The sequence below is a fragment of the Mytilus edulis genome, chromosome 11, assembly GCF_963676685.1.
Source record: "Mytilus edulis chromosome 11, xbMytEdul2.2, whole genome shotgun sequence".
NCBI lineage: Eukaryota > Metazoa > Mollusca > Bivalvia > Mytilida > Mytilidae > Mytilus > Mytilus edulis.
In genome coordinates, this window is record NC_092354.1 from 53,270,680 (window position 1) to 53,296,742 (window position 26,063).

Here is a 26,063-nt window from a genome sequence, read left to right on the forward strand (position 1 = left end):
TTTTTAACTTTACCTAAAATAAGCTTCCATGTTATTTCTAAATTCTTTATAATTTGGTAACTTCAGATGTTTTTTCCTTCAATGGAATGATAATTAATGAGCAGATATGGTATTTGGACGAGTTTTTTTAATACAATTTTATAGGATATTAATGTTTTCTTACCTGTGGAACCCTAGCTCTTAGGTCCTCATGATATTTTGTTATTTATTATACTGTACTGAACATTGAGAAAAAAAATCTTGATACATGTATATAGAAATAATTTATAGATAATGCTTTATTTTGAAATTGTAGTGCATACTGCTTTATGTAACGCACTTACTTTATAGTTTATGCTATGAAAAATTACTCAGTTAACGTTACCTGGAGGCTTCATACTTTGTATATAGATGCCTCATGTTACGAAGTTTCTGTCAATAACATGTCAAATGTCATTGACCCCATTTTCATTGTTAAGTGACCACTTGAAAAAAAAGTTCAGATTTTTTGTAATGTTGAATTCTCTCTTATTATAAGTATTAGGATCATTATATTTGGTATGTGCGTACCTTGCAATGTCCTCATGCACGTCAGATGGTTTCCACTTGACCTCGACCTCATTTCATTGATCAGTGAACAAGGTCAAGTCCATTATCAGATACAATAAGCAATAGGGTTAGTATATTCAGTGTATGGAAGGACTGTAAGGTGTACATGTCCAACTGGCAGGTCTCATCTGACCTTGACCTCATTTCCATGGTTCAATGGTTATAGAAAAGTTTTTTGTGTTTTGGTCTGCTTGTCTCATACTTTATGCAATAGGTCTACTATATTTGTTGTATGGAATAATTGTAAGGCGTATATGTCCAACTGGCAGGTCTCATCTGACCTTGACCTCTTTTCATGGTCAGTGGTCAAAGTTAAGTTTTTGAGTTTTGGTCTTTTTATCTAATACTATATGCCATAGGTCAACTATAATTGGTGTATGAAAATATTTTATGATCTTTATGTCAGTCGCACAGGTTTTATTTGACATTGGCCTCATTTTCATGATTCATTGCTCAGTGTTAAGTTTTTGTATCCTGGTCTATTTTTCTTAAACTATAAGTAATAGGTAAACTATACTTGTTGTATGGAGCATTGCTAGCTGTACATGTTTGCCTGGCATGGTTCATCTGACCTCGACCTAATTTTCATGGTTCATTGGTCTTTTTTTTTTATATTTATTTTATTTTATCAAAACACAATACATAATCATGATAATATACAAAGGTATATAAATTATTCTTTACAATGCAGGTAATACAATTACAGATAATCATAATTAAGTTAATTGTAATACTTCTTATAATTACTTATTCTTAAGAACAGTTTGAGTTTTCTGCTGCTAACTAATTTGTCTATGTTTTGTTTTATTTCTAAAGTAAAATTTTGAAGAAGAAAAAAAAAATTGATAGAGAAAAATAAAAGAAAAAAATCAAAAGTTTTTCAAAAGAATACCAAAAAAATTCTAACAAAAAAACAAATACAAGTTTAAAATTTTTAGGAAAAAAAAAAGAAGAATTGGTCATCTGTGGTTTGCTCTATATATTACTGCCATTATATGGTTTCTGATTCAAGAAAGATGGAGAGTAAAGAGCCAGATTTATAGGTTTCATTAGCAAATTTAAAAACAAAAGTCTCATGTATTTGTGTGATTGTTCTCAGTATAAACACAGAAAGTGCCAGCTATTCCATACTTTATGCAATAGGTCTACTATATTTGTTGTATGGAATAATTGTAAGGCGTATATGTCCAACTGGCAGGTCTCATCTGACCTTGACCTCTTTTCATGGTCAGTGGTCAAAGTTAAGTTTTTGAGTTTTGGTCTTTTTATCTAATACTATATGCCATAGGTCAACTATATTTGGTGTATGAAAATATTTTATGATCTTTATGTCAGTCGCACAGGTTTTATTTGACATTGGCCTCATTTACATGATTCATTGCTCAGTGTTAAGTTTTTGTATCCTGGTCTATTTTTCTTAAACTATAAGTAATAGGTAAACTATACTTGTTGTATGGAGCATTGTTAGCTGTACATGTTTGCCTGGCATGGTTCATCTGACCTCGACCTAATTTTCATGGTTCATTGGTCTTTGTTTAGTTATCTTGGTTAATGTTAAGTTTATGTGACAGTTTTTAATCAAGCTTTATACTTAGGACTATCAGCATAATATCAATGATTAGTAAAGAAGGCGAGACATTTCAGCGTGTGCACTCTTGTTATAAAATAATTTAATGCATTGTATTTAAATGGTACTGTTCTGTTAAGTTTAATGTAGATAATGATTTAGAAAGTATTAATTTGTAAGGAGCTAGATAAATGTCTTTTGGATTAAAATGAATACAGAGAGAGTAGCTTTGTTGTCAGTTTTATTTTATCCACAAATGAATGTGAACTAGTCGCTTTAATGAATTTAAAATATTTATATTTATATTTCTTCAGTAAACATTCTTCCATGAAAACTAAACTGTCATTGATACTCTGATAATGTTTTCAATGTTTTTAATGTTTCCATTAAAAAATAAGAGAAAATTTCTGAATAAAATTTGTATTTTTTCCAACTTATAAGATTAATTGTTGTCTTGGCTGCGACACATGTCGAGGAAAGATAGATGTAGGTATTGATTAAGTGTGACATATTAGACGGGTCAACAATGGTTAAGTTTTCAGGCTAAGTTATATAACTCGAGGAACTACTTGTGATGGATCAATAACAGTTTGAATGATATTGCATTGCTATCAATACGTATAAGTTTTACTTATATTCTTATGTTCTGCCTCCTATGCCATGTTTCAGAAACTTCCAATTAATAAGCAATTTTTAATGGTTTTCATCTCAAGTGAGCTTGATATGAACTACTTGCAATATGTTACAGTATACCATTTATACTAGTAAGTCATATACGATAATATAGTTTTTGTTTGGTTTGCAAGGGGTGGGTTGTTACCATTGTATAAAACTGTCAAATTGAATATAAGGATGTATGGGGTAATTTAAAATTATACTTGAGTGAAATTTCAAAGGTATCTGTAAAAGTTTTGTGAAAAAAAGATTTTTGGGTTATGTTGGTTGAAAGATCAAGAGGTTGTTGTTGCACAATTTTAGCAAAATTAAGAATTGTCACTGCCAGTGATTGTTAGCATTAAATTATAAGTCTGGTACCTTTGGTAACTATTATCTTGCGTCGAAATGTTCTGTTGCACTGTTTCTTTGTGTATTTTTCTGATCTGAATGTTCTTGCATTTATTTGTTATGTAGTCCTGTCATGTAATGTTTTCATTTTAGTGTCATATTCAATATTGCCATAAAAGCGCGAGGTTTCGATAGCCACAAAATCAGGTTCAACCCAGCATTGTTTCTCAAAAGTCAGGAAAATGGCAGTTTTTATCTTATAGGTCGTTTTTTTGGGCACTTCAGTGTTTCTGTTGTTTCGTTCTTTTCCTCTTACAGTTGATGTGTTTCTCTCAGTTTTAGTTTGTCAACCCGAGCTTGTTTTCTCTCAATCAATTTACGACTTTCGAAACATCGGCAAACTGTTGTTCCCTTCATGTATTTACATTGACAAGACTTAGTACTTTGCACAAAGTTTCATCACAAAATATTTCCAAATTTGACGACAGAAATGAACAAGGGTCCTTATGGAACATATGCCTACAAATAATTCTATTAGAAATGTTATCGAAAGTAACGAATTTGACGAACTGGGGTTTAATCAGATTGTTTCTGAAATTCGCAAATCCTAGTACAATTTTTTCAAAGTTTGCAATCAAGGATTCTAATTCGGATGTTTTCAAAATTTTGGACGGCATTGATTATAATAGAAATATTTTCCAAGTTTGCTACCAGGTGGTTTCCGAAGTTTGCGTCCAGTAATTTTAATAAGGAATTTAGCGTCAAGGTATTCTAATATTGCAGTTCGCGACCAGGGATTCTAATAAGAAAGTTTGCGCCTAGGTATTCTTATATGGAAGTTTGCGCCCAAGTATTCTAATAAAAAAGTTTGCGTCCAGTAAGTATAATATGAGAGATTGCGTCCAGGTATTCTAACAATGAAGTTTGCGACCAGGGATTATAATAAGGAAGTTTACGAAGACCAGGGGATTCTTATGGCAATGTTCCGAATGACTTAGCGATCAGGGGTCATATTCAAAATGTTACCGAAACATGCGAACAGATTGCAATTGTCTGTTAAGGCACATTTTCCAAATCCTGTATCAACCTGAAAATAATGTGTATTTTAAATTCAAAAACCGTTTCTTACTTACTATTTGTTCAATATATACATACGTAATCTAAAACAATAAGAATTCTGTGTTTTTTTGTTGCACTTAAGTGTTTCCGTTGTTTTGTTGCACTTGAGTGTTTCTGTTGTTTTGTTGCACTTGAGTGTTTCTGTTGTTTTGTTGCACTAAAGTGTTTCCGTTGTTTTGTTGCACTTGAGTGTTTCTGTTGTTTTGTTGCACTTAAGTGTTTCTGTTGTTTTGTTGCACTTTAGTGTTTCTGTTGTTTTGTTGCACTTGAGTGTTTCTGTTGTTTTGTTGCACTTGAGTGTTTCTGTTGTTTTGTTGTTTTGCTCTTACATTTGATGTGTTTCCCTCAGTTATAGTTTGTAACCTGGATTCGTTTTCTCCAGATCGATATATGACTTTCGAACAGCGGAATACTACTGTTGCCTTTATATTCCTCAATCGAAAATGAAAACCATGACCAATACAAGGGCAAACAAAGCAGGATCATAGGGGAGCGATATACACTATATCAAGTTCAGGATTTGTTTTTACAAAATTTACGTCTGGATACTATCTTACGAGGATTAACAAGCTTCTGTCCAAGTTTGGCAGAAATCGAGGATATGTAGTTCGTTAAAAAGTTATTAAAATTTAAAACTGTAACCACAGAGTAAATATTTTTGTACGCCACCGACAACAGAATGAAGGATCGTTATAGATAAGACGTTCTAAGTTGTAAATATTGTGTCTAATCTTATTGTCAATGTCAAAGATTATAAACTAAACTACAAAGAACACGTATCATAGGGGAAAATGCTGTTAACTATGAATTAAAACTATTGTCAACATTTTCTATATCATGTCATGGAATGAACTCTGTTATAAACAATGGAAATTGTTACAACTGCAGTTTCGAACAACAAACGAATCAAGAAATAGAATGGGAAAAGAGAAATTGAATCTCTAAAATTTTGAATAGATAACAATGGTTTGCCTAACTATAACAAACATATGAAATGCATAGGCCAAAACATAAAGAATAGAGAAAAATTGTCAAAATCAAAAACATGAATTCTAGTTTAAAGAAAACAATATATAAAGTATTTTCGGACCGTGTGCTCTGCAAAGACCAAAACAACATAACAACACTGAAAAACGTAACCCTAATCTACTTTAAAAACACTTTTTATTATCAAGAAGGTTATATGATAAGGAAAGATGACGGACGACGATAATTACATTCTATAATGTTACTACCTTATCTGCAAGTGGCTATTAACTAGTTGTGATCGGCTGTTTCATTTAAACTTCTTGTATTTATCAACAACAGATGATTGCAAAGCTTTGAATTGTGCAAATGTTATGAACTGAAGTAATCTAATGCATTTCCATGATCAACATCATAGTTATGCAAGGAACCTAAATTGTTTATACATTAAGGACCGCTGTATTTTACAGGAGCCTCTGGCCTTTGTAAGTCTTGTGTTTTTTAGTTTAAGTTTTTTGTATGTTTTTGAGTTTAATGTGACGCCCATTTTTACTGATTTAGTATACGATGTTTTCTCGCTGCGTTGAAGACCCATTGGTAGCCTTCGGCCGTAGTAATCTCTTTGGTCGGGTTGTTGTCTCTTTGACATGTTCCCCATTTCTAATCTCAATTGTATGTGTAATGCTCATCAACTTTTTCACTTATAGGTATGCTACAAACACAAGTTCATTTCACACTCAGGATCAGTCAGCTACGACTTAGGATGTGCATACCAGCAGGTAAGGATATTTTATGTCTTATCTTGAAAGATAAATAAAAACAATTTTTAAGGCCTCCAAGCATTGTTTCGTACGCAGCAACCTAGCTTATATAACGGAAATCACGATTTGTATTAACTGAAAATTACATCATTATACAATAAAAATAGAAAAATCATCCATTTTGACAGAGAGTTTAGTTTTAATCCGAGATTGAACATTACAAGTAACACTATTATCCATGCGTGGTAAATGTTTTGTTTTGTTAAATCGTAGATATAACTGATCGACAGGCGGATTTGTATACCGGCTTGGCAGTAATTTACAATGCATTTTAGTTTTGAATCATTTTGAAAACTTTTCCTTGATCAATACTTTTTACTGGTTATTTAGACTTGCAGTCATCTAACAGGCTCGATTTTTGGTAAGAGGAGATCTGAAGGAAGAAGGCAGATTTGTTCCGAATGCTGTAATAGTACCAGACTATGTAATCGTGATTTACCCTGTTTTCACACGGTTTCCCACGGTATTTACTTGTTTAGCATATTACGTGTTAAAAAGTAAACAAATAACAAAAAATGCCAGAGTTTTTTTTTCTCTAATGTAAAAATCAATTAGAAATAACAGCATTATTGACATACAATATTAAAGAATGTATGAATGTATATTGCCTTTTGACAAACACCATTTCAAACTGTTCTGTAATTCAGATTGATTAATGGTGTTTTAACGCCACTGTTAAGCGCCACTGTAGGGCAATTAGGTAGCAGCCACTTTAATTGGTACAGGAAGGCGGAGTGCCCGGAAAAATACCAACCTTCGATAGGAAAACTGACGATCATAGTTATTTCAGATTGGAGTCAAGCACAAAACCTCAGTGTTGACTTGCTAGTAATTACGGTTATGGAACTACATTGTACTTAGACCACTTGTCCACAGAGGTCACTGTATGTAATACAGAAGAAATAAAGTGTTGCCATTTAAAAAAAACAAAGATTTTGAAATAACTTTATCAAAACGTCATGTTAGCTAAAAACTAGATTTATCCGAAATTCTTATTGGACATTTGCAGAAATATTGAAAAATAAATAAGGAAAGTGAACGGTGTATTTGTTGAATATTAAAGTGAGCTTCAATCACCGAATTATATTTTCTGTAACTACCAAAAAAAAAACTTGATATACGGAACAGGAAACATAAGTGCAGTTCTACATTTCCTTCGTTAGGCGAACATGTATCGGTTGTAATTCACATAAAACAAGTTGTCTTGGTCATCAAGCCAATACAAAGCATAATAAATGGATACGAAAATATGGGAGCAATAACATTTGCATTCATTTTACCACAATCCATCATTCAGACATCTATCAACACATACTGACAGTCAATCTCTACTTTGTACAAAATGACGGATATCATCATGATTAGGAATATATGTCAAAGATTGACAATATATGTTCCATTTGTCATTGCTATCATGCTTGTTTTAAAGTGACATCTGATGCGACTAAGCAGCGACTTGTCGTGTTCTAAAATCAACATGAAGTATAATATTATTAACGCAGGTACTGTTTTACATTGTGATCGAAAACAGTCATCAAAGTGTAACTTCGTTTTTCCGTGGAGTTCATGTCACCCGATCTTGCTTGTTTTCCTTTACGAAATTGTTCTGACGCCATCATGAATTGGTTGTTCGGAACATCTATGGTGCTTAAAGCTAAAACGATGTCCTTGTAAATATTTATAACCGGATTCGACTTATCAGTGGATTTGTGCTATGTGCAGGATATAGGAGTTTAACTCCGGATTTCTGTTGAATTCGTTTTGCTCGATGTTTAGTTTTTTTTATGTTGATGTTGGTCTGGTGTTTGTCGTTTATCTTTTTCTCTGTTTTCAAGTCTTCTTGTCTTGTAAATTTTGCTTGGAATGCATTGCTTCCATGTTAGCAACTTTATTTATAGTGACGTCACATTTCATTATTTATTAGTTAACATTTTTCGTAATCATACAGGTACAATTTTACCACGTGAATGTTCAGATATCGCAGATGTTAAGACCGGTGTTTATGATATATACCCAGACGGTGTCCTACCAGCAGTTCCGGTATATTGTGTCGTTAATGGAATTAAGAAATGGACGGTATTATTTTTTTTTTTTTTTTATTAAACTTCTGCTTTATTGTCGTTTTCAGAAAATATTCTCCTTAAAACAAGATTCATTTTGATAACACGCATTAAATAATAATTTAAAATTTGAGCTAGAAATAAAGGGTCATATAAAAAAAAAGAACATGTGGTATGATTACCGATGAGACAACTATCCACAAAAGACCAAAATGACAGATATTAACAACTATAGGTCATCGTACGGCCTTCAACAATGAGCAAATCCCATACCGCATAGTGAGCTATAAAAGGCCCCGATGAGACAATGTAATACAATTCAAACGAGAAAACTAACGGCCTTATTTATGTAAAAAAAATAACGAAAAACAAATAAGTAACACATAAATAAACGACAATCACTGAATTTAGAGGCTCCTGACTTGGCACAGGCACATTCATAAATAATGTGGCGGGTTAAACATGTTAGCGGGATCCCAACCCTCCCCCTAACCTGGGACAGTGGTATAACAGTACAAAATAAGAACGAACTATAAAAATCAGTTGAAAAAGGCTTAACTCATCAGATGGACAAAAATAAAAGCATGCCTTTTTGGGTCATATCGGGCTTTTTTCATTATACAATTATAGCAAATTCACTTTCTCAATCATAATCAGCTATCGTACAGTTCAATTTTCTTGTATTTGAATATAGTGATCGTAAATAAAACCTGTTTTCAAGAAACCTCCATTCTTGAAATAATAATAACAAAACTTTATTATCAATCAGGTTATTCAAAGAAGAATCAACGGATGCACTGATTTTTACCGCGGATGGGAAGCGTACAAGGAGGGATTTGGGAACAGCAGTGGAGAATACTGGCTAGGTAGCTGTATTACATTACTAAATTTGTATCATTTGATAATATTTCGCCAGACGTGCGTTTTGTCCCAAAAAAGACTCAGAAGTGATGCTCGAATAAAAAAGTCGTTAATGGTAAATAAAGAACCAACAATTGTTTGAATATTTTATGAACAGAATTTACAATGTACAGTGATGTACTTTCCGTAACATGACCAGCAAGTAAACGTTTATATTATATAAATAACACATAGCTGAGATGGTGATAGAGCAGATTGGTACCCCGAGAAAACATTTTCAACCACGGCGAAGCCAAGGTTGACAATGCTTTTTCAAGGGGTACCAATCTGCTCGATCACCCTCTCAGCTATGTGTTATTTATTGCCTTATACTGAATATCCTATCATTATTGTCTTTTGCAGAATTTTATTAAAATATTTTTTGATGATTTCCCGTACATAACAACGTCACGGGTATTAGAAAAACCAACAGTTAAATAATAGAATTTGAGCCAAAACGTAGATGTCAAGCATTGTCTTTAATAGCTTGATGTAGTTTCAATTCATTGTCCTTTAAACTATCGATTTTGATTGGTCTAGACGAGAGGGTGACATTAACAAAAACTGTCACCTTCTCAGCCATGTAAAAGAGTAAATAAACATCCTCGTATTGGCCAATTAAAATAAAGCATTTCAAGGTGAAGTATAATTATATAGCTTATTATATAAAAAGCAAGAAAGACAATGTACATGTAACATTATATGCAAGTTTCTTTGCGTTATAATGAATATCTATATTATTAAATGGTAAAAAACAATGTATTTATCCTTATTTTTATAAATAAATGATAAGTTATATAGTAAAAATAAGTTATTTCAAGATTGAAAGATAATATCCTAACAACAGAAAAGAAAAAAAAAATTACACGAGTATGAAGACTAAATTATAACAATTATTGTAAAAGTTTACATATTTATAATTTTGTCGAATACATCCGACAAGATAATTATCACAGGTAAATAAAAAGCGTGTAATCATAACAGACCAATTGACGCGTGCTGTCTTCAGTGGCGGTTAAGGATGAAAGGGTTCATGTAGTAGCAGTACCTGTCAATCATTTAATTTATGACTCTCGGACATATGACGGATATGAGATCTGGGACATGTCAGTTGTCCGACTATCATCGTAGTAAGACTTAAAATGTACTGTACTTTGTATTTTCATTCAGGTAACGAAAACATGCACAAAATCTCGTCACATGGAAGACATGCACTAAGAGTTGAATTGTCCGACTTCGATAACCAAGATAAATATGCGGAGTATAAAACGTTTTCAATCGGTGATGAACAGGATGGATATCAGCTTGCTGTTGGTGGTTATTCTGGGAATGCTGGTAATGTGATTTATGTGAATATTCTTTATATGGTTAAAAAGACAAATTAAAGAACGCAGCTGAGGGTGTTAAGATTCAACTTTTTAGTCTCATTTGTACGAATGTCTCTTGTAATACGTATCGTCCAAGTGTAAATATGCTTCTTTCATGAAATGTCACCTTCGATATCTACGGAGGGCTTTAATTGTAAATGAAACTTATCTCTCCATCTTCTTCTTAAGAGATCTAGTCAACGCCATGTGACTTTTCAACTGAATCTTTGACGATTTTTATTTGAAAAGTGACGTTTCAAGCCCTCCGCATATTTTAGGGGCATCATTTTAAAAGCATCTGTATACTTACATAATGTAAAAGACCAATATATTTTAAGGTGATTGAAAGACAGGGGGTCCTCGTCGTCATTTAAGCGGTATTCATGTCAATAAAGTGTCATGTGGCGCGGAAAGTATGCCGGATGAGGTGTCGGATAACAAACGCGCGTATGCAATGGACGTTTTGAGTATTGGAAATCGTGATTTATCTTTATATATATATCTATACCCCAAGGGTGACTGGGGTATAGAAATATGGTCACTTGGTCTTCTCCCGACCGGCAGTAAAACGCTTGTCGAAGTGGGGCGTCCGTTTGGCTGTGCGGGATGTATCAAGTTCGCAGTCACGTCCGATCAGAAGGGGGACGTTAAATCTGATGCCTCGTGTAAAGAGAGTGCCCCGCTCTTCGCACGTTAAGAACCCTTGCAACAACTCTTTGAGGGGTCCGTAGGTGGCCTGTTGCAAGGCAAAATTTCTGTCCCTATCCAATATACCCTCATTTTCCAGTGGCAGTCCAAATTCCCCCGACCATCATCCCAGATGACCTCTATCGTATCCACCTACTTATTGTATTTTTTGTGAACTTGTTTTCGTCCTGAATATGCATGAAACATTTGCCACTGGACGTTAAGCAACCAACAATCAATCAATCATTTATATATCTAAAAAGATGTCATAAAGAAAACGAGAGAGAATGTGATTGCTTTACACAAATTTATATAGGAGTGACTCAAAATCAATAGCGTATACATGTTACAACTGTTAGGAATAAGCCCGAAATTGATGATTTACCCCCATTTACCTTATTAAGGCAACACACATTCGGAAAAAAATACCAATCAAATGTTCTTGGATGCATTATTTCTAATTTATACTATAACAAAGATCTTTGAACATGCACTGATATCACTGGACTGGGAACAAAACACCAGGGTTGAGATAACCCCCATTTTTATTCTGTTGTATCTAATAAAGCCTTAATTTATCTTCTTAAAAACACGATCTCATATCTTCATCATTATATTTTTGACCGGACAAATAGCTAAAAACCGTAAAAATGCCGTTTGTCCGTCTTGCCGTATCAATAGACATTTTTGAGTATTTGTTAGGCTAGCCGGACGAATAGACACTGCCTTTATTCTACGGTCATCTTATTTCCAATTCAGACAACAATGGTTAAGCTCAGTCACTTTGTTTGAAAAGTAAAATGTAAGCCCACCATAGATATCAAAGATGACATCATTCTGGGAAATACTTTTGATACGATCGATTATATATAAAGTTAACATAGTCTAAACGACCATTTATACTTTAGTTAAATAGTTGTCTCAGTGACAATCATATAACATCTCTTTATTTGTATATAATGCGTCCTTTTATGATAAATGAACGGGATCCTTTAATATAAATCATAATGAATTGTTAACTCTTTTAAAAACTCGTGCCCTCCGGTGGATCGCTATCCTTGCCGTGGTCGGAGGGCTTGCGTGTCTCAGTGACCCCAAGAGCTATGCCAGCTGGAGCTTCGTCTCCTGGTAGGGTTACCCATGCTGGACAGGTCGAAGGGTAGAGACCAGACTAAAGTGATCCGAACATCGTGAGATGCCCGATGTTTTAAATAAAATAGGCTCTCCAACCCGTTTGCCGTGGGTTGCTACCCGTGTCGGTGGTTGACGAGATTCTTGTGGATGAGGGCTATAGCCAGACTCCTTACGGTCAGAAAATACCCGGACGGACGAGACTATAGTTCAATAAGCTGCTTTGGCTTCGAAATCATCTAAACGGGAGGTCGGATGGACCCGGTTCGATCAATCGGCTGGTCATGTCGAGCCCTTCAGGTAATCCTCAACAATAAGCTTTCTTGTAACAATTTTCATAATATACACATGTATTTTAAATTAAGCTATTTATATTTTGGATAACTGAAGAAGGCGATGGCTCATGGGTCAATCAAGTGGTACGCTTTCTTTTTCGCTTGATGGATACGCTCTGCTTGAGTATACTATTCTTGGAACATCTGGTGCTTTCCGCAGTGGATCTTGGGTGCTGATTTTGAGGACCAGCTACATTATATTTGGAGCTCGTTTTCAGCATTAGCACTCGATCCCGGTTCGCCACGGAAACACAGCATCGCCCTTGTAGGCACTCCGAGGTGGGTGGATGGCAAGAATGGTGAATCTTTCTCCTTTCATATGGCACAACAAAACAAACCCTCTAAATCAGCTTTAATACATAAGAAAAGAAAATGTGATGATTCAGAGCCCTGTCGGGAAGATGACAGTTGGCCCAGATTTATTGTAATAAAAGGAACAGAAGAAAAACCAATTTCAAAAATATCGCCCTTTGTAATTCACAAACAAATTCAAAGCGTTGCTGGTACTGTTAAAAAAGTTTCAAAAATGAGATCTGGCAATTTGTTGGTTGAATGTTCCAACAAAAGTCAATCAACAAATTTACTTACAATGTCTACAATATCAAACTTTCCTGTTTCTGCCTCTCCTCATAACAGTTTGAACAGCTGTAAGGGGATCATTCGAGACAGAAGTCAATACCTTGGTGACCTTACCGTGGAAGAAATCGGTGAGGAACTTTCAAGCCAAGGTGTAACTAATGTTATTAGATTTCAAATTAAAAAGAATGGAAATATAATCAAATTAAATACTTATCTTTTGACCTTTAGAACTCCAACTCCTCCTCCATCTATTACTTTAGGTTGCTTCGGAATCAGAGTTGACATGTTTATCCCAAACCCAATTCGATGCTTTACTTGTCAAAAGTTTGGTCATGGAAGCAAACAATGTCGTGGTAAGCAGAGATGCTTCAAGTGTTCTGACGAAGGACACGAGGGAACAAACTGTCACTCTGAATCTTCTAAATGTGTAAACTGTGGTGAATCCCATTTTTCATCGTCTAGGGACTGCCCTGTTTACCTTAAAGAAAAAAATATTATTAAAACTAAAACAGAAAGAAACATAAGTTACCCAGAAGCTAAACAGATAGCTTCTGTTTCGAATGATCTCCTTGTTTCAAACAGACCATCGTACGCCAGCAAAGTTGTCCGCTCATTCAGTCACGAGAATACACAAACTCGCATGACTTGGCCAATTGATGCGGACAATTTTAAAATGCTGCCTGTTGAAACAGAACCTACCGATAGAATATTAATTCCAAGAAAACCAATATCTTCCAAAACCAGTACTCAGTCAACTCAATCTTCCCTACAGAGCTCACTATCATCACCAAAAAAAAATGAGAAAAAAAAGAAATAAAAAAGAAACAGTAGAAATATACAATTGGAGCGGTGAATCTGTCTGGGATATTCCCAGTAACATAGATGATTCTTCCACCTCCAAAAGTCTTCCTTCATCTGCATCCAAGAAGGTATCTTCTTCGTCCAGTACACAGTCTACCAGAGCCCCATCTCCTCTTCGTTCTCAAGAAAAGAAGGATGTCCAAAAGAAGCCAGGAAATACATCCTCTCAGAAGTCTTCTGATTCGAGGTCGCGGGGTAGGGGTCGAGGCGGAGTAACACCAGCTGCGCGTAGTCCTGGAGATCGACGACTCTCCTCGCACAACAGATTTTCAACACTTATCATCGAAACTGAAATGGAAACCGAAAGTGTTCCGCCACCCGAAAGATCACGATCTCAGGGTGAGCGAAATAAGAATGCTGGCAAACTCGACAGCATTCGCCCTTCTTTTATTAAATAATGACAAATATAATCCAATGGAATTGCCGAGGTCTTAACATAAATCTTCTCGAGTTAACACTTCTAGTTCAGTCTTTTTTACCTATTGCATTTTGTCTTCAAGAAACTCATCTAAAAGAAAGTGACAACGTATCTTTAAAAGGATACAACATGTATAGTACATTTTCTAAGGTAGATGAACGTGCTTCAGGCGGATCATCCATTTTTGTGAAGGACAACGTCATTCATAGCACAGTCCAACTCACAACGGATCTGCAAGCAGTTGCAATTCGTTTATCATTAGACAAAACAATTACATTATGTTCGATATATATTCCACCTAATTCAATTATTGATAAAGCAAAACTCAAAAACCTCACTGATCAATTACCCTCACCATTTATACTTATGGGCGACTTCAATGCCCACAATCCATTATGGGGTAGCAAGACTCATAATGCCAAAGGTAAGATCATTGAGGACTTTGTCTCTCAATAAGGATTATGCATTTTTAATGATGGATCTAATACGTATCTTCATCCTGGAAACGGGTCTTATTCTTCTATTGATATCACTATATGCGATCCCTCTCTGCTTCTTGATTATTCATGGCGTGTTCATGATGATCTATGTGGAAGTGATCATTTTCCAATAGTACTTGAACATCTTTTGAATTCTGCCCAACAGAGAGTACCACGTTGGAAACTTGACAAGGCGGACTGGTCCTTGTTTGAGAATCTCTGTCGAGCGGAACTTCAGTCAAAGATGTTTGAGACTGTGCAAGATCCAATTTTAACTTTTAATACAGTTCTAACGTCAATTGTGATCAAGCCATAGGTGACCGTAAAAAATCTGAAAGACGGTTCAATCAACAACCAACGACGGAAAACTTGAGTAATTTCCGTATTTTTCGCGCTAAGGCACGGCGGACTTGTAGGCAAGCCCGACGAACATCCTGGAAAAAATTTGTCTCGGGGATTACATCTCGCACTCCGATGACAAAAGTTTGGAATATGGTAAATAAAATTAAAGGTAAAAATTCTAAAGCCACTGTAAAACATTTGAAAGACGGCAATAATGTATTAACATCTTAAAAGGATATTGCCAACAAACTTGGTGAAACTTTTGCGAAGTCTTCTTCTTGTAACAACTACAGGGAAGACATTAAAAAAGTTAAAAAACAAAAAGAAAAAATTAAATTAAACTTTAAATCAAAAAATGGTGAAAATTATAATAAACTATTTTCTCTTGAAGAACTTGAAACATCTCTGTCAAAAGCCCATGATACAGCGTGTGGGCCTGATAATATGCACTACCAACTCTTAAAACACTTGCCAGATTCCTCGCTAGAAGCTCTCTTGCAGCTCATGAATAACATCTGGGAATCTGGTGATTTACCATCAATCTGGAAGCTTGCAACCGTCGTGCCTATTCCAAAACCAAGTAAAGATCATACGGATCCTATTAATTATCGACCAATTGCTCTTACCAGTTGTGTCTGTAAAACACTCGAACGGATGGTCAATGATCGCCTTGTTTGGTTCCTGGAATCCAATGGACTATTAGCCAATATCCAGTGTGGATTCCGACAGGGTCGCAGTACTCTTGATCATCTTGTTCAATTCGAATCATTTGTCCGTAATGGTTTTGCGAAAAATGAGCATGTGGTGTCGGTCTTTTTCGACCTTGAGAAGGCCTATGATACTGCATGGAAATATGGTATTTTAAAAGATCTATTTGATATGGGGTTGAAAGGCAATATGCCTAATTTTATTTCTAATTTTCTCTCTAACAGACAATTTAATGTTAGAGTTAATTCGACCATGTCTGATCTTTATGATCAAGAGATGGGTGTCCCTCAGGGCAGTATTTTATCTTTTACATTATTTAGTCTTCAAATCAACAGCCTTGTTGAAGTTTTAAAAAGTAATATTGAAGGTTCATTGTACGTTGATGATTTTTTAATATGTTACAGAGGCAAAAATATGAATAACATTGAAAGACAATTACAATTATGTCTTGGAAGAATTGAAAAATGGGCCTCGGAAAATGGTTTTAAATTTTCCACTTCAAAAACGGTCGGGAAGCATTTTTGTAACAAAAGAAAATTGCATCTTGATCCAGAACTAACTTTGTACGGCAACCCAATTAAAATGGTTGATGAAACCAAATTTCGATAAAAAGTTAACCTTTCTACCCCATATCAAAATGTTAAAAGCGAGATGTTTAAAAGCTTTAGATATTTTAAAAGTTGTCGGCAGCACTGACTGGGGTGCTGATCGCAACATTTTACTCAATTTATATAGATCTCTTGTTAGATCTAAACTAGATTATGGCTCTATAGTGTATGGCTCTGCAAGGAAGTCCTACATACAGATTCTCGATGCTGTGCATCACCAAGGTTTGCGTCTCTGTCTTGGCGCATTTAAAACCTCACCAGTTGAGAGTCTGTATGTAGAGGCTGATGAGCACTCACTCACTGACAGACGTTTGAAGCTTGGACTTCAATATGCTGTCAAACTAAAAGCCCATTCAGATAATCCTGCCTACAGCTGTGTTTTTAATCCGATTTATGAAGATATTTTTGCAAAACATGAAAATAAAATTCCTCCGTTAGGTTTACGTTTAAAACCACATTTAGCTTCTTTTGATTTAAAATCTGTTGCTCAAGTTCAAACTTGCAAATTTCCTCCATGGGAACTTCCCAAACCAAAAATGATATTTGATCTCCGTGAACACAATAAAAATAAAACAAATCCTCTTTTAATTCAGCAACACTATGCTAAAATTAAAGCCAATTATCTAGATTTTTCAACTGTCTATACTGATGGATCAAAAGATGGTGATAGAGTTGCATCTGCTGCTGTCTTCAGGGACAGAGCTGCAACCCTCCGTTTGCCATCTGATGCAACCATCTTTACTGCTGAAGCAGAAGCAATAATTTTGGCTTTGAAATTTATTGCTTCTTCAGATAAATCCAAATTTATTATATGTTCGGATTCACTTTCATGTTTACAAGCTATACGAAATACTAAAATTAAAAACCCAACAATCCTGAAAATTTTATATGTAATGAGGAATTTAAAAATTCTTCTGAAAGAAATAATATTTCTATGGGTTCCGAGTCATGTTGGAATCCTTGGAAACACAGCTGTAGACCTTGAGGCAAAGAATGCCCTGCGTGACCCTCTATCTAACTGTGATATACCATATACTGATTTTAAATCTAATATTAGAGAATATGTTTTTAATATATTGAAAAATAAATGGAGTAAAAAAGATGATAATAAATTGCATGAAATTAAACCTAGTTTAGGCAAACCTTTTGATAATATTATGTGCAGAAAAGATCAGTGTGTTATTACTAGATGTCGTATTGGTCATACTAGAATAACACACGAGTATCTTTTAAAAAATGAAGATGAACCACAATGTGTTCCTTGCAACTGCAAGTATACTATTAAACATGTTTTAATTAATTGTATTGACTTTGCTGATATTCGTAAGAACCATTTCAATGTCAATAATATGTATGATTTATTTAATAATGTTCCATTTACAAATATTGTTTCTTTTTTAAAAGAAATTGGAATTTATTATAGATTATAAAAATGTTATTATATTTAAATCGATTTTAATTTTTATCACGTTATTTTACTGTTGATTTTTATTTGTATATACTCAATTTGCTTTAGTCAAGAATTTTAGTATATTGAAGGACTTTTTGTCTTATTTTAAAAATATGCTTTAAATTGTAAAAATATTCGAATTAGCTCTCGCCGCGATATAGCCTTTTTGTGCTAATGCGGCGTAAAGCAACCAACAATCAATCAATAAAAACTCGTGTTTTTATTAGTTGTCTTGTTGACGGTTATCCAAAATCTTTTTTTATTATGACAATAATAGCGTCTCTTCAATGAATGAAACATAACAATAATTAAAAGCTTTTCTAACATTAAGTCAAGCACATTTTTATTACAGGAGATTCTTTAACGTATGGACACAGTGGTATGAAGTTTTCTACTTTTGACAGCGACAATGACAAATATTATACAAACAACTGTGCAAAACTTCATGAAGGGGCCTGGTGGTATGCAAGGTGTTATGCTTCCAATCTGAACGGAAAATACTTGCCTGGTCGAATTGATTACAGTGTAAGCGGAGACAAGTCAGTTGTATGGCATTCATGGCGTGGCGATGACTACGGTTTAAAATCAACAAAAATGATGATTAGGAAATACTGATTTCTTTTAATAAATTGTTTTTACAATTATTCTTATGATATAACGTTCATGCTGGTGGACTTTTCGTCCCTGAGGGTATCACCAGCCCAGTAGCCAGCACTTCGGTGTTGACATGAATAACAATTATGTGGTCATTTTTATAAATTTCCTGTTACAAACTTTGAAGTTTTCGAAAAACTAAGGATTTACTTATCACAGAAATAGATTACCTTAGCCGTTTTTGGATAACTTTTAAGAATTTTGAGTCCTCGATGTTCTTCAACTTTGTACTTGTTTGGCTTTATGTTGGATTATTATCTGAACATCACTGGTGAGTCTTATGTAGACGAAACGCACTTATGACATCGTCTCATTGGCATTGATACCATATTTATGGCTATTTCTCATTTGTCACATTCCTTAATAGGGCACAGGACGTTTGCGCTTTTTTACCTGTAAAACAATAGGACATTTGCACTTCAATACTATGGACATTTGCGCTTTAAATTTTGAATCACCTGTATTTAATTCACAGGACATTTGCGCTTTTTACCTATAGTTTAACACCTGTAATTGAAATGAGAAGTAATTACGTAGATGAATTTAACCTATATTTGTCGATATTACGACACATGGTGCAGAATCCTTCAATGCCCACTTTAATGAACATTTCTACTTACTCATTCTGCCAAAAAAATCTTTTTGAAGAGTATCATTCACAGTCAGCGAATTACATTACGATATATATTGTTGAATAGGCACCCCAGAATTGAGAAACATGATTATTTATTTGAAATATGGTCGAAATACCAGTCAGAACAGATAACAAGACCCTTTTGTTCAGATATCTAGCGAAAAATTACCTGTGATGACTACGTGTTTTCATGTCTTTACAATGTTTACGTTTACTAGTTTTAGCTGTACACAATCTTTTTAAATATAAATTAATGTGCTAAGAAATGTGATTTGCAATGATTTTTTATTTTTTACCTCTGCCAAGTCAAACCTGAGTAGGGGTCCCAAGCCCGAATTAAAATGAGGATAGTCATAAAAAGCAAATATTGCAAAAGCGCAAATGTCCTATGTAAATAGCGCAAATGTTCATTTTTAAAAAGCGCAAGTGTCCAAAAATAAAAGCGCAAATGTCCTATGAAAAAGCGCAAACGTCCCGCGCCGCCTTAATATGAGGAAAGATGGTCATATTTCCGGTATGCTTATAAATAAGTCCTGATAAAATAAATAAATAATGAATATTACACGATAGATTTTTTTTAAAACTCATCTCTTAATATATTCTGTATAAATTAGAAAATCAGAAAAACCAATCATGCTCTAAACGTTCTGTTCCCCTGTCCGAATCTCACACCCAAACACTGTCATTCACGTCCAGATCGGTAATAACTGACATGGTACCGCTTTCGTACCCGTAATGATCGGCCCAGTTCTTGCCAATGGCAACTCCATTTTAAACAATCTCAACATGGATTCCATGATTAAGCATTGACATAACTGTATTGGTGATACAATACAATCCTGTTGCTGGTGCTTTGAATATACCACTAAATTTGTTGTAGCCATCTCCTACATTTACGTTGACAACATCGTAAGCGACCGCATGATTGGAACTGACATTGAAATTTGCAGAGAGGTGAGTGTGGAACGCAACTGGAGCCTGCCCATTCGATACCAAGAATTTCGGACCTTTATTGTTGTTTGAATCGATTTTCGTAGCGCATTCACAATCTGCAAATCAGGAAAATAAACATAAGCAATAAATATTCCTAATTTTAAACATGATGTCGATGATCAACATTGAAATCCATTGTCAATCTTTGGATAGAATAATATAAATGCAAATAATGTATTACTTTGTACAAAATAGTTACAAAACTTTTTTTTTAATATGCATAACAGATTAATGAAATATCCATGCTTTTCAATGTAATGAATGACAATAGTTTACAATTTATATAGCATTAATGCCATGATCATCATGATCATTATAAAAAAAAAAAGAATGTCAACATTATCATACACATTTTTGATTCGAAACGAAATAGGTTAAACTTGAAATTTATCTCGAATTTAGTAAACAGTAAGTAGACCGACATGTGTAATTGCAGTGCAAGCGTTTTGATGTAAGCTAAACAGAACCATTACCATAGAATAATCATTTAAAACAATAGTACGCAAAGCAAAAAGCCAAAAAAACTATAACAACTTTGAATACAAATTAAATATTTACAAGATTTTCACAAATTGCAACTACATTTAAAAGATAACCATAACCATGACAAAAAAATAATAATAACATATATAGCAAAGTAAAAGAAGTAAGTAACCGTGGATGATAAAGGATATGAAAAACTAGAAATTATCAACGATACACATTACAATATACGATCAAGGATATATAAATAACCATTCATAATTTAGAATGTGCATAGCTGATGTATGATCAATGATATGATAATCTATAAATTGACAAAGGCAAGTATAATCATACTTGACCAAGTATAAACATAACCATACATAACCAAGGTTATGCATACCAATATATAATCAAGAATATGCATAACCATACACGCTCAAGGATATGTATAACCATACATGGTCAATGTTAGCTGAACAATTTATGGTTAAGGATACGCATTAACATATCAACATATCAACATATGCCGTTTATAGCTGTCTGTTCCCTGTAAGACAAGGTTCCGTGTTGACGACCTTACTTTGAGATATAATGGTTTACTTTTCCATATTGTGACTTTGATGGAGAGTTGTTTCATTGGCACTCATACTATTTCTTCTTATATATATATGATATATGTAACGAAACAATGACTCCAAAAACTCATAAATTGATCAAAGGTTTGATTAACAGTAGAATGGATTAGCATCCAAAAGACCATATGAATCAACAAAACCAAAAAGGGATAAAGTAACGAGCAGTCTTGATAGAGTGAGTATGGCTGTTTATCACTATTCAGCTAACAAAATTTGTTTGCTAAACATACATACTTGTTTGCTTCAAAAGTGTTAGTTCTTCCTTCAGCGTTGAAACTTCTATCTTCATTTTGTCTAAAAAGATAAAACAAACTAAAATTATTAATATATTTGTTGTTTTAGCTAAACCTTTAACTGTCATTGATATGTGCCATGTGCATTTATTCACTAATAAAAATTTTCATACTGGTTCGTGTGTATTGACTTATACCATTGGCTCAGTCATGGTCATGCCCTCACGTCAACCGTTTAATTCTAAACATTAAGGAAAATCTCAGATTAATATGATTGTCTTGCTTTAAAAGATTTCAGTATTTTAGCACCACTTAATGATGCAAGTGCCCGATATATGTGCATTATAATACCAAGAACAGCCTATATTTCTGTACCTTCCAAAAAATAACTTAAAGTTTACATTTAAACAATTTTGTAAAACTAATATATTTTGGGGCCAAAAAGGGGTCTTACTGGACCTACTCCTTTGTTTGTCGATAAATAAAAATTTGCACAATTAGTTTCTACAGTAAAGTCGCATTTTACAAGTCACTTACAACTAATAGAGGTACATTTTATACCAAACCAGAAATGACATTGTCACTTATAGTATAATTGATTGAACACAACTCCACCTAAACAGAGGGGGGTACATTTTATATATAAACAACCATTCAGCAGGACTTCCTAGAAAGATACATTATTTGTATATGTGTCATCGTCACGCTTGTTGTTTTTCAGCTACATTGTATTGCTCATGGCCTTTTAACCACACTTCAAAATCAGATCTTTTGGTACTTTTTTAATTTACACCTTACATACTCAACTATAGTACAGTCTAAAAAAAATATATTGCTTCATGTTATAGAATAAGGTTTGATTAACTGATTTAACAGCCTTGATATGTTTGAAAGCAGAACCTATCAGATTCGGAACACCGAGTTTTGTTATGTGTATATATTTATATATGCATGTATAGTTAAAGTTTACACTCTGCTCCGTAATAATCCGCTGCTGTAATGATAGGTAGCTTTTAACATAACGACACGGTGAGTGTGTCTTGTGCTTCTTGTATATGGGTCACTCACAAGTCATATTCGAAACTTTAGGTTTTTCTAGCTCCACAACCTCTTGATAATGATGGCTTCAATGAAATACGCTTAATTTTATTTAAAATTTATTGCAATATTAAGTCTAATTAAATTCACAATAGGTATGGGAAATAGTACACCAATATTAATCTTAAAAATATTAGTTACAATTTAATACACATGTTGCATTTAAAAATTACTTGAACTTTCTAACAACATCTTTTTTTAAATATCTCGTATATAAAAATTTTGCTCAAAACTTGTGTCATATCAGTTAATTTCATATAAGATATGCATTAAATATATATAGATTCTACCACTGCATCGAGTATAATACGATGTTTATTCACTCGAGAGAGTTAAATTTTCAAATTTAAAACGCGAGGCTTGTCCGAGCGTTTTAAATATTTAAAATTTAACTGTCGAGAGTGGATAAATATCGTATTACACGAGATTTGGTGGTGGAATCTGTTTCTCTAATGATTTTGTGAAATTATGCAGGTAAACTTATTCCTTCTTTTCGAATGAGCTGCAAAAAAATGTGTTCTTTCTATTTGACGTCATCAGGCATGGCATGGTCGCCTTTTTCCATGCCGTCACAATAGGAAATTCAGAGAAAAGCAAGACAAATCGACGTCATAATCGGATTTTACCAATGAAGTACTGAGATGAAACGACTCACACGTTGATTAACTTTTTTACAATGGGTGCAGAAAAGGATAAATTGACGAAGAAGTAGAGAAATTGTTTTACATTACTGATATATTTTTCTCATTTCATATTAGATATGCATTGAATATATTGTTTTACATTACTGATATATTTTTCTCATTTGATATAAGATATGCATTGAATATATTGTTTTATATTAGTGATATATATTTGTCATTTGATATAAGATATGCATTGAATATATTGTTTTACATTACTGATATATTTTTCTCATTTTATATAAGATATGCAATGAATATATTGTTTTACATTAGTGATATATATTTGTCATTTGATATAAGATGTGCATTGAATATATTGTTTTACATTTACTGATATATTTTTCTCATTTCATACAAGATATGCATTGAATATATAGTTTTACATTACTGATATATTTTTCTCCTTTCATATAAGATATGTATTGAGATATATTACAGTATGATATTATATACCTCGGTAGCCCAGTAGTCTAAGTAGTTCAACTACTGGATCACTAGCCTGTCATCATTACGGTTGTGAGTTTGAATCAAGCACGTACGTGCCAGGTGCTCTCAATTCAATCTAAATTGACAAGAATAGTCGGAGGTTCTGTCTTATTATCTTGGCGTTCAATCATTCTCCACAAATAAAACCATAATACAATAGTCAGTAATGCAAAAAGTTGCATTAAACACCAATCAGTCAATAATTTATTCAATCAATCAATTAGTCTGATCTCTTTTTGATTGTAGGAACCACACCTGTGTCCCATATTTCTATCATTTATGTGATGTAAACTTTTGTAAATTATATTTCGATAATGTATTGTACACTATTTGGTTTATTGCAATATCAAAACTGACCAAGGGATTCGGGTAGTTTGAATATTTCAATAGCCAAGATAGCATTAAATAAGCAGCTGCGCCATGAACGCATGATACGTCAGTCGAATTTTCAAAGAATAAAGTTCAATAACTTCTCAATATCATATTAGAAATGTATAACACTAAAGGAAGGTTATATTAATCAATGTTAAACAGTCACCAACGATTCATTAAAACTGCTCAAAGCTTCAAAGAGATTGTCCGAAAGCTTGAAAATTACCCCTTTTTAATAACAAAATCATTTAACTCGATAACATTAAATCTTAATATTATAAAAATCGAAAGGGCAGATACCTCAAAAGATATTAACAATTCACCGAAGTTTTCATGAGAACTGCTGAAAACATTTTTTAAGTTATTGCCCGAAAATGAATAAAACCCCAGTAAACGTGAAATCTGACTGACGAACTGACAACAGACAGACGGACAACGGTATACCATATTTACGTTCCGTAAATAGGCGTGTACAAATGTTAAAAACTTTATTTTGACGAAAATAATAGTTTGGTTCAAACAACATTCATTACAGGTAAGAATCTGAATTTGAAAATACTATAAACGGTTTAATAGCACAAGAAAATTTAAATTGATGTTGTTTTTTTTTTTAAATTATCTGTTAACATTATATGATAAAACAGATTTACATTTACATGTATGTTATGCATCTTTTAAAATACCATATTTCCATGCAGTATCATAGGCCTTCTCAAGGTCGAAAAAGACCGACACAACATGTTCATTTTTCGCAAAACCATTACGGACAAATGATTCGAATCGAACAAGATGATCAAGAGTACTGCGGCCCTGTCGGAATCCACACTGAATATTGGCTAATAGCCCATTTGATTCCAGGAACCAAACAAGGCGATCATTGACCATCCGTTCGAGTGTTTTACAGACACAACTGGTAAGAGCAATTGGTCGATAATTAATAGGATCCGTATGATCTTTACTAGGTTTTGGAATAGGCACGACAGTTGCAAGCTTCCAGATTGATGGTAAATCACCAGATTCCCAGATGTTATTCATGAGCTGCAAAAGAGCTTCTAGTGAGGAATCTGGCAAGTGTTTTAAGAGTTGGTAGTGAATATTATCAGGCCCACAAGCTGTATCATGGGCTTTTGACAGAGATGTTTTAAGTTCTTCAAGAGAAAGTAGTTTATTATAATTTTCACCATTTTTTGATTTAAAGTTTAATTTAATTGTTTCTTTTTGTTTTTTAACTTTTTTAAAGTCTTCCCTGTAGTTGTTACAAGAAGAAGATTTTGCAAAAGTTTCACCAAGCTTATTGGCAATATCCTTTTCAGATGTTAATAAATCATTGCCGTCTTTCAAATGTTTTACAGTGGCTTTAGAATTTTTACCTTTTATTTTATTTACCATATTCCAAACTTTTGTCATTGGAGTGCGAGATGTAATCCCCGAGACAAATTTTTTCCAGGATGTTCGTCGGGCTTGCCTACAAGTCCGCCGTGCCTTAGCGCGAAAAATTCGGAAATTACTCAAGTTTTCCGTCGTTGGTTGTTGACTAAACCGTCTTTCTGATTTTTTACGGTCACCTATGGCTTGATCACAAGCGTCATCAAACCATGCTTTGCTGGGATGTCTAGGATTTGCCGAGGTCTTAGGAATAGTTCTGTCAGCAATGGACGTTAAAACTGTATTAAAAGTTAAAATTGGATCATGTACAGTCTCAAACATAATAAATAAAGCTAATACTAACAATGACCACTGCCCTTTTCTTGATCTTGATATCTATATCACTAATGGAAAGCTGAATACTAAAATTTATGATAAAAGGGATGATTTT

The 26,063-nt window shown here is 33.8% G+C and overlaps 1 protein-coding gene across 1 annotated transcript; it reads left to right on the forward strand.

Moving 5' to 3' along the window:
* The first annotated feature begins 4,048 nt into the window (after positions 1 to 4,048).
* On the forward strand, positions 4,049 to 18,635 carry LOC139494375 (microfibril-associated glycoprotein 4-like). Its single transcript, XM_071282538.1, has 7 exons — positions 4,049 to 4,066; positions 5,953 to 6,024; positions 6,397 to 6,529; positions 8,015 to 8,142; positions 8,896 to 8,992; positions 10,197 to 10,361; positions 18,344 to 18,635. The coding sequence occupies exons 1-7, from the start codon at positions 4,049 to 4,051 to the stop codon at positions 18,604 to 18,606; spliced, it is 876 nt and encodes a 291-aa protein (XP_071138639.1). The 3' UTR covers positions 18,607 to 18,635.
* The last annotated feature ends 7,428 nt before the right edge of the window (positions 18,636 to 26,063 follow it).